This window comes from Entamoeba invadens (genome assembly GCF_000330505.1).
Source record: "Entamoeba invadens IP1 unplaced genomic scaffold scaff_1105074725225, whole genome shotgun sequence".
NCBI lineage: Eukaryota > Evosea > Mastigamoebida > Endamoebidae > Entamoeba > Entamoeba invadens.
In genome coordinates this window covers 54,213-66,889 of record NW_004443552.1, presented here as the reverse complement: position 1 = coordinate 66,889, position 12,677 = coordinate 54,213, and the positions used below count along the sequence as shown (strand labels likewise).

General features: G+C 36.5%; 8 protein-coding genes across 8 annotated transcripts; 7 read left to right on the top strand and 1 right to left on the bottom strand.

Annotated features, from left to right (window-relative positions):
- Positions 1-114: 114 nt before the first annotated feature.
- EIN_379610 (diphthine synthase, putative) lies at positions 115-924 on the top strand (the record flags this gene model as incomplete). Its single annotated transcript, XM_004258807.1, has 1 exon — positions 115-924. One exon carries the CDS (start codon positions 115-117, stop codon positions 922-924), a length of 810 nt encoding a protein of 269 aa, XP_004258855.1.
- A 169-nt stretch (positions 925-1,093) lies between these two features.
- Positions 1,094-2,209, top strand: EIN_379600 (actin, putative; the record flags this gene model as incomplete). The annotated part of the gene is made up of 1 exon (XM_004258806.1): positions 1,094-2,209. One exon carries the CDS (start codon positions 1,094-1,096, stop codon positions 2,207-2,209), a length of 1,116 nt encoding a protein of 371 aa, XP_004258854.1.
- Positions 2,210-2,361: 152 nt separating this feature from the next.
- Positions 2,362-3,201, top strand: EIN_379590 (hypothetical protein; the record flags this gene model as incomplete). The annotated part of the gene is made up of 1 exon (XM_004258805.1): positions 2,362-3,201. One exon carries the CDS (start codon positions 2,362-2,364, stop codon positions 3,199-3,201), a length of 840 nt encoding a protein of 279 aa, XP_004258853.1.
- A 67-nt stretch (positions 3,202-3,268) lies between these two features.
- On the bottom strand, positions 3,269-5,005 carry EIN_379580 (hypothetical protein; the record flags this gene model as incomplete). The annotated part of the gene is made up of 1 exon (XM_004258804.1): positions 3,269-5,005. The coding sequence occupies one exon, from the start codon at positions 5,003-5,005 to the stop codon at positions 3,269-3,271; it is 1,737 nt and encodes a 578-aa protein (XP_004258852.1).
- Positions 5,006-6,325: 1,320 nt separating this feature from the next.
- Positions 6,326-8,563, top strand: EIN_379570 (hypothetical protein; the record flags this gene model as incomplete). The annotated part of the gene is made up of 1 exon (XM_004258803.1): positions 6,326-8,563. One exon carries the CDS (start codon positions 6,326-6,328, stop codon positions 8,561-8,563), a length of 2,238 nt encoding a protein of 745 aa, XP_004258851.1.
- Positions 8,564-8,724: 161 nt separating this feature from the next.
- Positions 8,725-9,759, top strand: EIN_379560 (hypothetical protein; the record flags this gene model as incomplete). Its single annotated transcript, XM_004258802.1, has 1 exon — positions 8,725-9,759. One exon carries the CDS (start codon positions 8,725-8,727, stop codon positions 9,757-9,759), a length of 1,035 nt encoding a protein of 344 aa, XP_004258850.1.
- A 415-nt stretch (positions 9,760-10,174) lies between these two features.
- Positions 10,175-10,555, top strand: EIN_379550 (multiprotein-bridging factor, putative; the record flags this gene model as incomplete). Its single annotated transcript, XM_004258801.1, has 1 exon — positions 10,175-10,555. One exon carries the CDS (start codon positions 10,175-10,177, stop codon positions 10,553-10,555), a length of 381 nt encoding a protein of 126 aa, XP_004258849.1.
- A 161-nt stretch (positions 10,556-10,716) lies between these two features.
- Positions 10,717-12,564, top strand: EIN_379540 (GTP-binding protein, putative; the record flags this gene model as incomplete). The annotated part of the gene is made up of 2 exons (XM_004258800.1): positions 10,717-10,892; positions 11,065-12,564. Coding segments are annotated over 2 exons (1,676 nt in total), but the record flags the coding sequence as incomplete, so codon positions are not given.
- Positions 12,565-12,677: the final 113 nt, after the last annotated feature.

Genomic DNA, 12,677 nt, shown 5'->3' with positions numbered 1-12,677 from the left:
TCCTTTGTTTTTATTTTGTTTTTATTTTATTTTGTTTTTATTTTGTTTTTATTTTGTTTTGTTTTTAAATTTTGTATATTATTAAAAAAGAGTTGTGAGTTGTGAACTGTTTCAATGCTGTACATCATTGGACTTGGTCTCTACGACGAGAAAGACATCACTGTGCGCGGTCTTGAGGCAATCAAATCATGCGACAAAATCTTTCTTGAACATTACACAGCAATTCTGCAATGCGATGTCACCCGCCTTGAAGAGTTCTATGGGAAGAAGGTGATAGTTGCAGACAGAGATCTTGTTGAAAGTGAGGCAGACGTGATTCTTGAACCAGCTAAAACAGAGAAAGTTGCGCTGCTTGTAGTTGGTGATGTTTTTGGAGCAACAACACACTCGGACATCTTCTGCCGATGCAAAAAGAGTGGCATTGAAGTCAAAGTCATTCACAACGCATCGATCATGAATGCTGTTGGATGCAGTGGTCTCCAATTGTATCGCTTTGGGCAAACCGTCTCTGTCTGCTTCTGGACTGACAACTGGAAACCCTTCTCATACTACCAACGCATCAAAACAAATCGCGACAACAACATGCACACACTCGTCCTTCTCGATATCAAAGTCAAAGAACGCAGTGAGGAAAACATCATCAAAGGAAGAGACATCTTCGAACCACCACGCTACATGACAATCAATCAATGCATCGATCAACTCCTTCAAGTCGAAAACTCACAGAAGTCCGGCGTCTACAACGAAGATACCTATGTCGTCGGATTGGCTCGCGTCGCCGCACCAGACCAGAAAATCGTCTTTGGCAAAATGAAGGATCTTCTCACTTACGACTTCGGCGCACCCCTTCACTGCCTCCTCATCCCAAGTCCACAAATCGACGACCCAGAACTCGACCACCTCAACTTCTATAAATTTAAGTGAGGCCTATTATTAATGTTTTATGTGTATATATTGTTGTATGTTAAATTTATAGATATTATACTTATAAGAATTATTTTTTTATTTATCTTTGAGTATACCATTCATAACAACACATCCAGTCGATGTTATTTTAATTTATAAAAATTAACTCTTTAAAAAAAATAATTCAATGTCAAATGGAATAAATAGTGCTGTAATAATCGACAATGGTTCTTTAAATCTCAAGGCTGGCTTTTGTGGGCAAAAGGAATTGTTTGTGTCGTTTCCTAATTTTGTTGGAACTCCAAAATATGATCCGATGTTATCTTCATTGTTAAAGTCAGTGTTTGTGGGAAATGAGGCTTTTTGTAAAGTTTCAGTACTTAACATCCAACGTCCAATAGAAAATGGTAAAGTTGTTAACTGGGATTCAATGGAACGAATATGGCACCATACATTGTACAATGAACTCCGTGTCGAACCTTCAGAACACAGTATTTTACTTACAGAAGACTTTAAAGATTCCGGAGAGACGCGTGAGAAGATGGCACAACTGATGTTTGAGAAATTTCAAGCGCCATCTGTTTGCATAGAGAAACCTGCTGTGTTGTCGATGTACTCATCTAAGAAGACAGCGGGTGTTATTGTTGAAAGTGGGGAGGACGTTCTCAGAATACTTCCATTTTATCAGTCAACTCCAGACATTCACAATTCTTATTATAACACGTTTGGTGGCAAAGATGTGACTGATACTCTGAAAGAGTTAATTGAACAGCGCATATACACATTCTCCACATTTTCTGAATGTGAGATAGTGAGGGATATCAAAGAAAAGTTGTGTTATGTATCAAAAGACATTGCAAAAGAGAGGAAGAATAAAGAAGTCTTACTAAGTTATGAATTACCAGATAACACGATCATTAGTATTGGAAAGGAGTTGTATGAAGCGCCAGAAGTTCTTTTCAGACCAAAAGAAATCGGAGTTAGTTGTGACTCAATACAGCAAGTAATAGTAAATACTATTGATAAGTGTGATCCAAAACATTATAGAGAATACTTTGACAACATTATATTATCAGGAGGTAACACAACATTAAAAGGGTTTGAAGAACGTCTTAATCAAGAAATAAAGAGTCTTGTACCATCTACATCTATTAATATTATTGCTGAAGAAAATAGAAAACATTCTGCTTGTGTAGGTGGTACCCTTCTTGTGTCAACATCATCTTTTGAAAACAAATGTGTTTCACTTCATGAGTATAATGAATGTGGCGGTTCAGCTCTTCTTTCAAAATTGATAATTTAATTAACTTTAATTAATTATAACAATCAATAATTAATTATTGTTTTAATTAACTATACAATGTAACTATAATATATTAATAACATATCTATAAAAATACCATACCATATGTTAGATGCGATTCTTCAAAAAAGAACTCTATTTCACTTGTTTCCATGAAAAATGTGAACTACAAATACTCTGCTATCACGCGTGAAGGCGATGAATTTGTCGAAAAGTGTCTTCCGTGTGGGACACTTATAGTGACAGAAGATAACGCCATTTCAACACTCACAAAATTTGAAGATAAAGAAGTTGAACAAATTCTGGTCACGATTTCCTTCAACGACTCGTTTAAAGGCAAACAGCTCTTTTTTAATACCCGTACAAAAAAGGTCGAAACAACTCGATTGGATGATAAGAGTGTTGAATTGATCATTGAAAGGGGGACAGACAACGGCGACATCATTAGTCTTGAATTTGAAAACACAAATTATCTCTTCCTCATCACCGTCGAGTCATCGGAGACATATGTCGTGTGCAACAAAGTCCTCTACACGTCTGTCTTTACACAACGGGATGGGAATTACCAAATCACACTCCCAACTGGTGAAACAAAGAACTTTCATTATGACAATGCTACTGAAGACTCACTTGTTGTCTTTAAGGGATGTGGGCAGTACGACAAGACTAAGCAGAAAACAGGCGATTTACATGTGACGTTTTTAGTCTATCGACACTTACAAATATTCAATACACTAACTGAGTATTACAGTTATGCCGAAATGCGTGCCAAGAAGGAAATTACCAAAAGAAGTCCTCCCGTGTATGTGAAGCTCCCAACCCAATTTCGAGCAACAACATTTCCTGTTCTTCTTGAAGAGCAAATAGTCGACACAAATAACGTCAGTATACCACTTAAAAAGGTCTTTCTCATTCCACAAACGCATGACGGCGCAATTATATGTTACATGAGTGACAATGAAAAGAAAGGGGACACACTCTTTGGGGTTTGATATTAACTGGCTTGTTTATTAACGAGTTAAACGCTGTTATTAATGCAATAAATTATTTGATACAAACTCAGATGGGTTCACTCTCGAGTTCGTGGTACCCTTCGGGGCTTTTTGATGCTTTGAGTAACAACACACTCTTTCTGTACGTTCTTTTGAGGTCTTTGTCGTCGATGTCATTCGACAATTCCATTAATTCCTTCTTGACAAGAATTGTACCTTTCTCGAAGGCTTCATCTTCACTGACATAGACTATTTCATCAATACCAATCCCATCGACACAGTGAAATATTGTGTTTAATACACCGACGACTATATTGAATATCTTCCTGTAGTCGATAAATAAGAAAAGAATTGAAACGACTATCACAATGAACAGACACATTGGGAGGAGGTCATTAAAACTTTTTCTTCCGAAGAATGGGACATTCTCCATCCCACCATTCACTTGAAGGAATGCCGTTGATTGTGTGAAATTGACCATGTGAATGAAATTGAGTGCAAGTGCAGGGCCAACCCTCGACAAATAATTACCAGCAAAAAGAATTGAGTATGAGTCACTCAGCTGATGGTCTGTGATACGGAAGAATGAGATCATTTCGATGTTGACAAATGAAGAGAACGCAAAGAATGTCATCATCATCAAGACACAAACAGCTTCTAAAGCAAATGTGGTGTATAAGTTGTTGTCTATTAAATGTTTTGAAAGCTGACATAATGGGTTTATAGCTTTCATTGCGCCAACCATCGTCTCTTCTGGGGCAAGTACAAATACCCAGAACAAGACAATTAACACCAGTTTTAAACAATTAGTGAAGTACCTCCCATACTTGTAATAGTAATACATAACTTTGGGCACTTTCTGCGTCAATTGTGGCATTTCTTTCTCATTCTTAATCAAAAAGAGTCGCTCAGCCTTCTTTATTGCTAAGTCATAGAGCACTTGTTCTCTCGTTGTCTTCCTTAAAGAGTCTTGAAGGGCTTCATTTGCCATCGCTAAGTTGTCGTATGTAATTTTTATGTCGACTGGAAAGACCTTCTCGTAAATCACCGTGTCACACTTCCGAACATCTTCAACGCACTGATCAACATATCTCCGAAGGCCATCATCGGGACTCACGTTTTTGTCGAACCCACAGATGACCCCCATCTTGTCATTGATCACCATTTTCTGCTCTTGTAAACGAATTGCAGACTGTCCTAAGTCGCATATGGTTTGTTTCAGATTCATCTCGAAAGTGAAAGTCTTAATTGTGTTATAAGAGAACAAAACTATACCATTACCCATTAACAATATTGCTAATATTAAACCCCAAGCATTTGAAAGAACTAATCCAAAACTAACATAGTCCGATGCACTTGCGAAGATATTGTCCCCTTTGAAAAAGACGTAATACAACACAAAGAAGATGATCATAAGTATTATCAAAATGCCATAGAAAATAACATTTCTTTTAATACTCCGTTTCAACTTTTTGAGGAAGGTGAAGTCGCCAACACAGGTATAAGTCTGCACTATTGGGAAGACTAAATAACATAATACAAATTGAACCGCATATATCACCCACCAGATGATAACAAGTACAGTTGTGTTGTTATAAAAGAAACTGTCTTTGTAATTGAAAGATGACGCCAAATCAATCGGCAAAAGAAGAGGCACAAAGAAAGCTAGAAACCACCCAACAAAAGCAAGGACAACTACATACCACTCTTTGCGAAGCTTCTGTATTGGGTTAATGAAACGAAAGAGCATAAAGACACTAATACATATAGCAAGTATAAATATTAGAACTAAGCTCACCCACATTGGTTTTATAAGTTCCCTTCAAAATATTAAATACAATAAAAGAAAAGAGGTATTACCAAAAGATACACACCCAATTTTTGTTTATTAAAATAAACTTAATTTTATATGGGTTTCTTACTGTTACTTTTGTATTAAGTTTGTGTTTATTACAATCTAGAGATTCAACTGCCTTTGTTATAGTTGGAATTTTTTTCTCGTTATTCTATTTGTGGTACCAACGTTATCGTTTTTTTCTATCGAATTTCAAACTCTTTTAATGGAAATTGGTGGGGTAAAACTATATTAACTATATTAATACTATTATTATTTTTTACTTAATTTTGTTTTTTTATTATAGTTAATTTTTATTTTTAAATAATTATAAATTATAGTTTAATAAACCCACAAAAAATAATTTTATTACTTTACTTACAAAAATGTCTTTTTGATAAGTTATTAACAACAAAAACACAAATCTAAATTTGACTCAACAAAAAAAGAAATTTCTTCACTAAAATTTATTATTTTTAAATTATCGTTTTTTTTGTTTTAAAAAAATAATTAATCAAGTTGTTATTCGAGCATATAGTTATTATAAATAAATATATATAATAAAAATGTTATAATCTTGAATAGTTCGACTTATTAATAAAAAAATTACCATTTTTTTGTAAAAGGGTTTTATTATGCTTAATAAAAAATATAGTTTAATTATTTTAGATTATCAAAAACTACGAAATAGATTTTAATATAAAAAAAAATTGACAAACAAAATAAAATTAAAAAATGTAAAACAAATTAATAACAATTTATTTTTTTTCATTTTTAAGTATTTCAGTAAGGGAATCATTCACGACGTTTTGGGCAGTTAAAATTGATTGAAGTGTTTCACTGAATGTCACCTCTTCCTTTTTGGGGTAATTTGCGAGTTGTTGAGTTGTGCCTTCTTTTGTGTTTGTAAGCGTAACTGATAACCCAACAGCTGACATCTTGAAATTTGGCATTTGTGAGTTCTTTTCAACCAATAAAAACATTTTTAAAAATTCAAATTAAAAATGTTATATAAATGATAAAAAAGAGAAATAGGTTTTGAAAGATTTCCGAAATGTGAAATATAGTTATTTCATTATTATATCAATAAAGTCAACAAAAAATAAAAAGAAAGATAGGGGAAACTTTAAAACAAACAAGATGTCATCACCAAAGTTTGTCATTCTCTCAGATTTATTTGTTACCAGAACGAGCTAATAGTTCAGCGACTTTTTTGGGAAATACACCACAAAATTTTTCGAGCTCTACCCACCTCGGGACAAGAATTACGAAGCAAAAGAAGTTGAACTGATGCAAACCTCTTCTCGCATCGATGAGGTTGCCAAAACCGTCCCAGAATCAGACCGCCTTGAGCAGTCGAAATTGTTCGAAGAAGACAAAAAGGAGATCTCTGTGCAAGAGGAAAACCTTTCTGGTATCCGCGAAGAGCCGAAGAGTGACATCCAAGAGAACAACCTCAACTTCAATTTTTCAAATGAACAACAACAAAGAATTCCATTGAACGAACCAAAGAATAACATCTTAAGAACAAAAGGAGCAAACAAACCAAGAATCTCTGTTGCACAAACTGTTGGTACTTCAAAACCAGAAGTAAACGTCAAAGCTGATGGAAAAAGACTTACCATTTATAACGCTCCCCAAAAAGAAGAAGGGTTAGCTGTTGATAAATCTTTCAACATGTTCGGCCAAGTCGCCTTAGCGCCGTCTTCAAGCACAGCAACAAACGCTCTTGACGGTAAAAGAATTAGACCGTCAATATTTGAAAAGGAGTCTGATAATATAAAGGACAAAACCCAAACCATCCCCCTCTTGCCAAGAGACGAAAATATGGCTCCAGCTTTTGCTTTTGACGCTAACACAAAACTTCCTGACGACGACACTCAACCAGAGAAAACAATGAAGTTGGAACCAAAGAAAATTCTTAAATATGAAGATGACCACACACCAAGTAAACCACTTGAAGATATTGAAGTACACAGAGACCCGATACCAGAAGACGACAGACCTCCTCTTGTTGTCGACCATAGTAGCGAATCCATTGAGTACGTTGAAGAAAAACCACAAGTTGTTATGGGACCAAATGGCGGATTTAATATCCCGGGACTTACCTTTAACTTTTCAATGCCTTTAACTACAACAACCGCTCCTCAACCAACACAAAGTGAAAATAAAACTGACACCAACAATCTTTTCACTATGCCGTTGTTTGGTGATCAAAGTACAACAAACTTATCAACCCCAACCGAAAAACAGAATGAAGTGACAACTCAGTCCTCAATTTTTGATCTTAAACAATTTTCGGGCAAGCAAGAAGCTAATAATAACGAAGCGGCCACAAATAACATGGGTTCTTTGGGAAATTTCAACCTCCCAATTTTCAACATTGCCCCCGCAAGTGAACAAACACCAACAACAAAGCCGCTTCACGATGACGAAGACAAAATGAAGAACATTTTTTCAAACCCTCTATCATCAAAAGAACCTTCAACCGTTGATACAAATAAAAATGAGCCGTTTATGTCATGGGGTTGTTTAACAACGCCAGCAACATCTTCAACAGAAACGAAATTGGGCAATATATTTGGGAATTTAACCACCACAAATCCACCCAAACCAGCCGAAAAACAGAACGAGATGTTGAATGATTTTTCAACTGCAGGTATTAAGCCAATAGAACCTGCACCATTTGGGATGGAGCCTTTTGGTGTCAAAAATGAACTTCGTACGAAGGGAAAAAGCAATTCTTCTTCATTACAAACAGAATCTTCAATGAAAAACGATCCAATATCTCCATTGGGTTCTTTTACTCTTCCAACAAAAACAGTTGAAACCAATGATAAGAATATCCAAACAGAGACTAATGGTTTTGGTAATATTGGAATGCCAACATTAAATTTCGGCACATTAAACATCGGTGGTTCACAACCTTTAACAACGACCTTGGGCAACAATATATTTTCTTCAAAAGAAACTGGGTTCTCGTTTGGTGCAACTCCTTCGAACCCATTTCAAAACACAACTTCTGGTGGAGATGGACAACAAAATCAATTGGGATCACAAGAAGCTGAAGACGATAGAGCTGCTGCGAAAGAATTAGAGGCCGAAACGGACACAAAAGATTACACACTTGTTCAATTAAATTTAAATGTGGACGCAATCCCATCAGATACATTGTTTACAGGAGTTGCAGCTTGCTGTAAGTTGTCCAAAACCACAAACGAAACAAACCAAGTGATTGAAAATAAATGGAACTTAGTCAGTTCTTCCGTTAAAATTAACGCAGTGAAAGAAAAGAAAGATGGAATAGCAAAATTTACGATGACAGTCGATGAGTTTCCAAGACCACTTGCCATCTCGAGATTGGTTAAAGGTGCTTTTATTATACAGAAGAAATTATCCACAATTGTCATTATTTCCCTCATGAAATACGACCAAGTCACACCTGAAAGAGAGTACTATTCACTCAAATTCAATAGTGAGGCTGAGAGAGACAAGTTCTACGACTCTGTTACACCGTTTTTGAATTGAGAATGATTTTTCAGGGTTTCCGTTTTTCCACACTTTTGAGGTTTTCCCAATAATGTATACAATATGATCATTATTGTATGTTTTAAAATTAATTTCTCGTTCAATATAGTAAAAATTTAACAAAATTAATTACAAAATACAACGAACTTAAAAAACAGAACATGTTGAGGGTATCAAAAGATAAAGTCTTTGTCATATACAAGAACACTGTACAAATTTACTCTTCAGAGCTGGAGAAAGTGGGCCATGTAGTATGTGAAGGCAACGTGAGTGGTGTAGTAGAATTGGCAAACAAACATTATGTGACTGTTGGAGACGATAAAAAGATCAACGTCTTTGATGAGGGTTTCAGAAAGATACGCGAAATTATGTTGACGAAAAAGTTGACATCTATTATAGCCGACGAAAACGTCTTTTTGGTGTCTGACAAGTTTGGAGACGTTTTCAAATTTACAGAGGAGGATATTCCAAAGGTGGAGGAGCAAAAAGACGAGAAAAAGGAGAAAGAGAACAAAGAGTGTGCTACAAAGAACATAGTGATTACCCATTTTAGTGTCATCAACGAAATTTCTTTCACGAAGAAAAAGAACGCAATAGTCTCGTGTGACAGAGATGAAAAGGTCCGCGTCACGCGATACCCACGAACGGACATCATCCAAAGCTTTTGTTATGGATTTGTTGAGTTAGTCACTTCTGCCAAGACTGAGGAAATTGATGGGAGAGGTGTTGTAGTGTGTGGAGGGTGTGATGGTAAAGTACTTTTCTTTTGGGTCGACAATGGTGAAGAAATAGGGCGATTGCAGTTTGAACCGAGTAACGTTGTAATTGTTTATGATGCTCTTGTTGTTAATAAGAGCATTCAGTGCCTTGTCGGTATTGAAGGAGAAGCGCTTTACTTAGTAAAAGCCACTTATAACGCGAACAGTGGCAAATTAGAGAACGTCGAGAAGAATGATATCTTTGGGAAGGTGAAAGGGGCTCAGCGATATAAAGATGACACTTTAGTGTACACCGACAAGGATGAGTTAGTGCTCGTTCAAGCGAAGAAAAGTATTCCAATAAGTGGAGAAGGAAGTTCTGCAGAGTTGAAAAATGACGGAGTGAATTTCAAAGAGCAACGCAAGGTCATTGAACCTGCAAAGCGATTTGTAGGCATTGAAGAAGATGATGGGAAAAGAGAGAAGAAAAGTGAGTGAGTTTTTATATTGATTTTGCCATCTCTTATAATTGAAAAGACTCAAATTCGACGTGAGAAAGATGAGTCATTCATCAAAAATTGGGATGAACTACATAATAAAAAGTATGAAAAAGATTGAAGCATAACTTTTTACTGTATTTGTCTAACAAAATACTAAAAAGTGGAGTTAACGGAGTAAAAGAATAGAATTCAATACTACAAAAATGGTCACAATACAATGAGGAGATCACACGTGGTGATTTATTTATTCAAAACAGCAAATTCTTCTCTGTGGATTGTATAACTCTTCTCTTGAATGTATTAATTTATATAATAAATAAATAATAAATAACTAGTTAAATGCACCATTGACGCTATACAAGTCAGAACCACGTCATTCTTCATGAAAACGACACTGAAGGACTAAAAAATCCATGTCGAACTTTATCGTTGGGATTGACACGAAAGACGTTTATATTGGGCGAGAGAAACCAGAGAAAACAGCTGCTGGGAAAGCAGTCAAAAAGGGAGGAGCGGGGATGAACTCACACTCCGGCGTGAATTCGAAAAAAATCGAAGAAAAGGTGGACGGCACCGACGCGCCTCTTGTCCACAAACAGGTCAATAGAAAATTGTCTGTCACAATCGCGCAAGCGCGCCAAGCCAAAAAAATGACACAAAAAGAACTTGCAAATAAAATTTGCGAGCGACAGCAGCTCATTGCTGAGTATGAGAGTGGCAGTGCCATCCCAAGTGAGCAAGTCCTTATCAAGATGGAGAGAGCTTTAGGTGTTCGATTGAGAGGGGTCAAGTAAAACTATCATTCACTTCTTCTTCATCTTTTTTTGTTATTGAAAATGTTTTTCTTTTTTCTTTTGCTTCCCAACAAGTTGGAACTTGAAAATGTTATTAAAAATGTTTTTCAATATTGAAAAGGGGAAGCAACTTGTATTAAAAAATCCAATTTCAAGTTCACATGGACGAGTCGTCACCAAAGAAACACTTTGTCACAAAGCAGGTCAACGTTGCGAAAACACCAAGAGACCGGGTCATGAGTCAGTATGTAGAAAGCGTCCAAAGCCTTTCTAAAGTTATTAATAAGGTTAACCCGGAGTCTGGCTTACAGATCATCGATGGTGATGGCAATTTTGCGTTTGTTTTCTACGAAATAACAGCCGACTTACATGTGAATTGGAGTGTATTTTATTATGGTAAGAGGAGTTACACACTATTACCTATTACCTATTAATTTCTGTGTGTAAACAATTATAAATAACTTTGGTCTTTTTTGTGTGTAATAAATGAGGAAACACGTAACAAATAGTTCTACAGATACACGCGAGCGCCCTTCACTGAACAACTACATTAAATCAAAGCCGGAGTTTATTAACAGAGGAACATCTTACAATGCAGTTGGTATCTTGGGAGCACAAAGTAGTGGAAAGTCGACATTGCTGAATCACTTGTTTTATACACAGTTCCGTATATTAAACGAATCCTTGGGACGGTCTAGAACAACACATGGGGTATGGATGGCACTTTCTGGGAAGAACTCTGAAATTGTCGTGTTTGATTTGGAAGGCACAGACGGTTCTTCCCGAGAAGACGATTACTCTTTTGAACGTAAAACCTCACTCTTTTCACTTTCAGTGTGTAGTGTGCTGATGGTTAATTTGTGGTCACATGATGTAGGAAGGTTTCAAGCGTCAAACATGTCTCTCTTAAAGACAGTCTTTGAACTCAATCTGCAACTCTTTGTGAAGGAAGAGACTCCAAAAACATTGATAGTCTTTGTTATACGAGATAGAGAAGCAGATACCCCCTTCGAACAAATTGAACGCGATATTATGGAAGACATCATGAGGATTTGGGAGACTGTCATTCCTCCTCAACAATTTGTTGGTGCGCCAATCAACCAATTTTTCGATTTCCAGTTCACGTCACTCCCCCATTTTGAACATTTCTATGACAACTTTGTGAAGGAGGCACACGAATTAAGACTGAGGTTTGATTCAAATGCAGAAGACACGTTCTTTTCTCCACTCTATAACAAGAATATACCAGCCGATGGCCTATCATGTTTTTGTGAACAGATCTGGGAGACGATCAAAGATAACAAGGAGCTTGATTTGCCGAGTCAAAGAGAGATGTTGTCCAAATTTAGATGCAACGAGATATCTTCCCAGATATACAAAGAGTTCACTGAAAGTACGAAGAACGAAACAAGTCAACTCAAGAGCGGGAGAATAATCCCCGAGTTCAAAAAGGTGTTCACTGAAGCTATTGATGATTCGCTGAAGAACTTCAAACAAGCAACGGAGAGATACATGCCTAATATAGTTGAACAGTTTGAAGAGACTCTGAAGAAGCAACTGCAGAACTCCGTTGAGTCACTTTTTGAACGGCAAGCAGAAGTGATGGAGCAAGAGATCAACAAGAGAACAAAGCAAGAGTTCACTAATATAAGAAATGGATATGCTTTGTTACACAACAAGAAAGAATTCAACTATGTGAGTTACCAAACGTTTGCACGAAAGCTTGGGACGACAAAAACAATGATAGAAAGACAGTGGAGAGACCAATTCGACAAAGCTGTTCCTGCGTTCCTTGCTGAGAAAACCAAAGAGAAGTTCGAAAGTGTCTGTAAAGACATTGGCACTGCTTACGATGACGCAGTCACTAAATTACTTGACTTGATGAAAGAGCACTTTAAAGACTTCATTCAATGTATGTTACGACCAAAGATCATCCCATACTTAGACGCATGCAAGAAGGACATGTGGATCAATATCAGGAATGTCATCTCTGAACGGGTCAAGAACGAGTTTGCCAAATTGCGAGACGGGTATAGTGCCTGTTGTAACATGACTGCCGCTCAAATTGATGAAGAAGTCGAAAATAACAAGAGAGAGACTTTGGAATACATCAAAGACATGG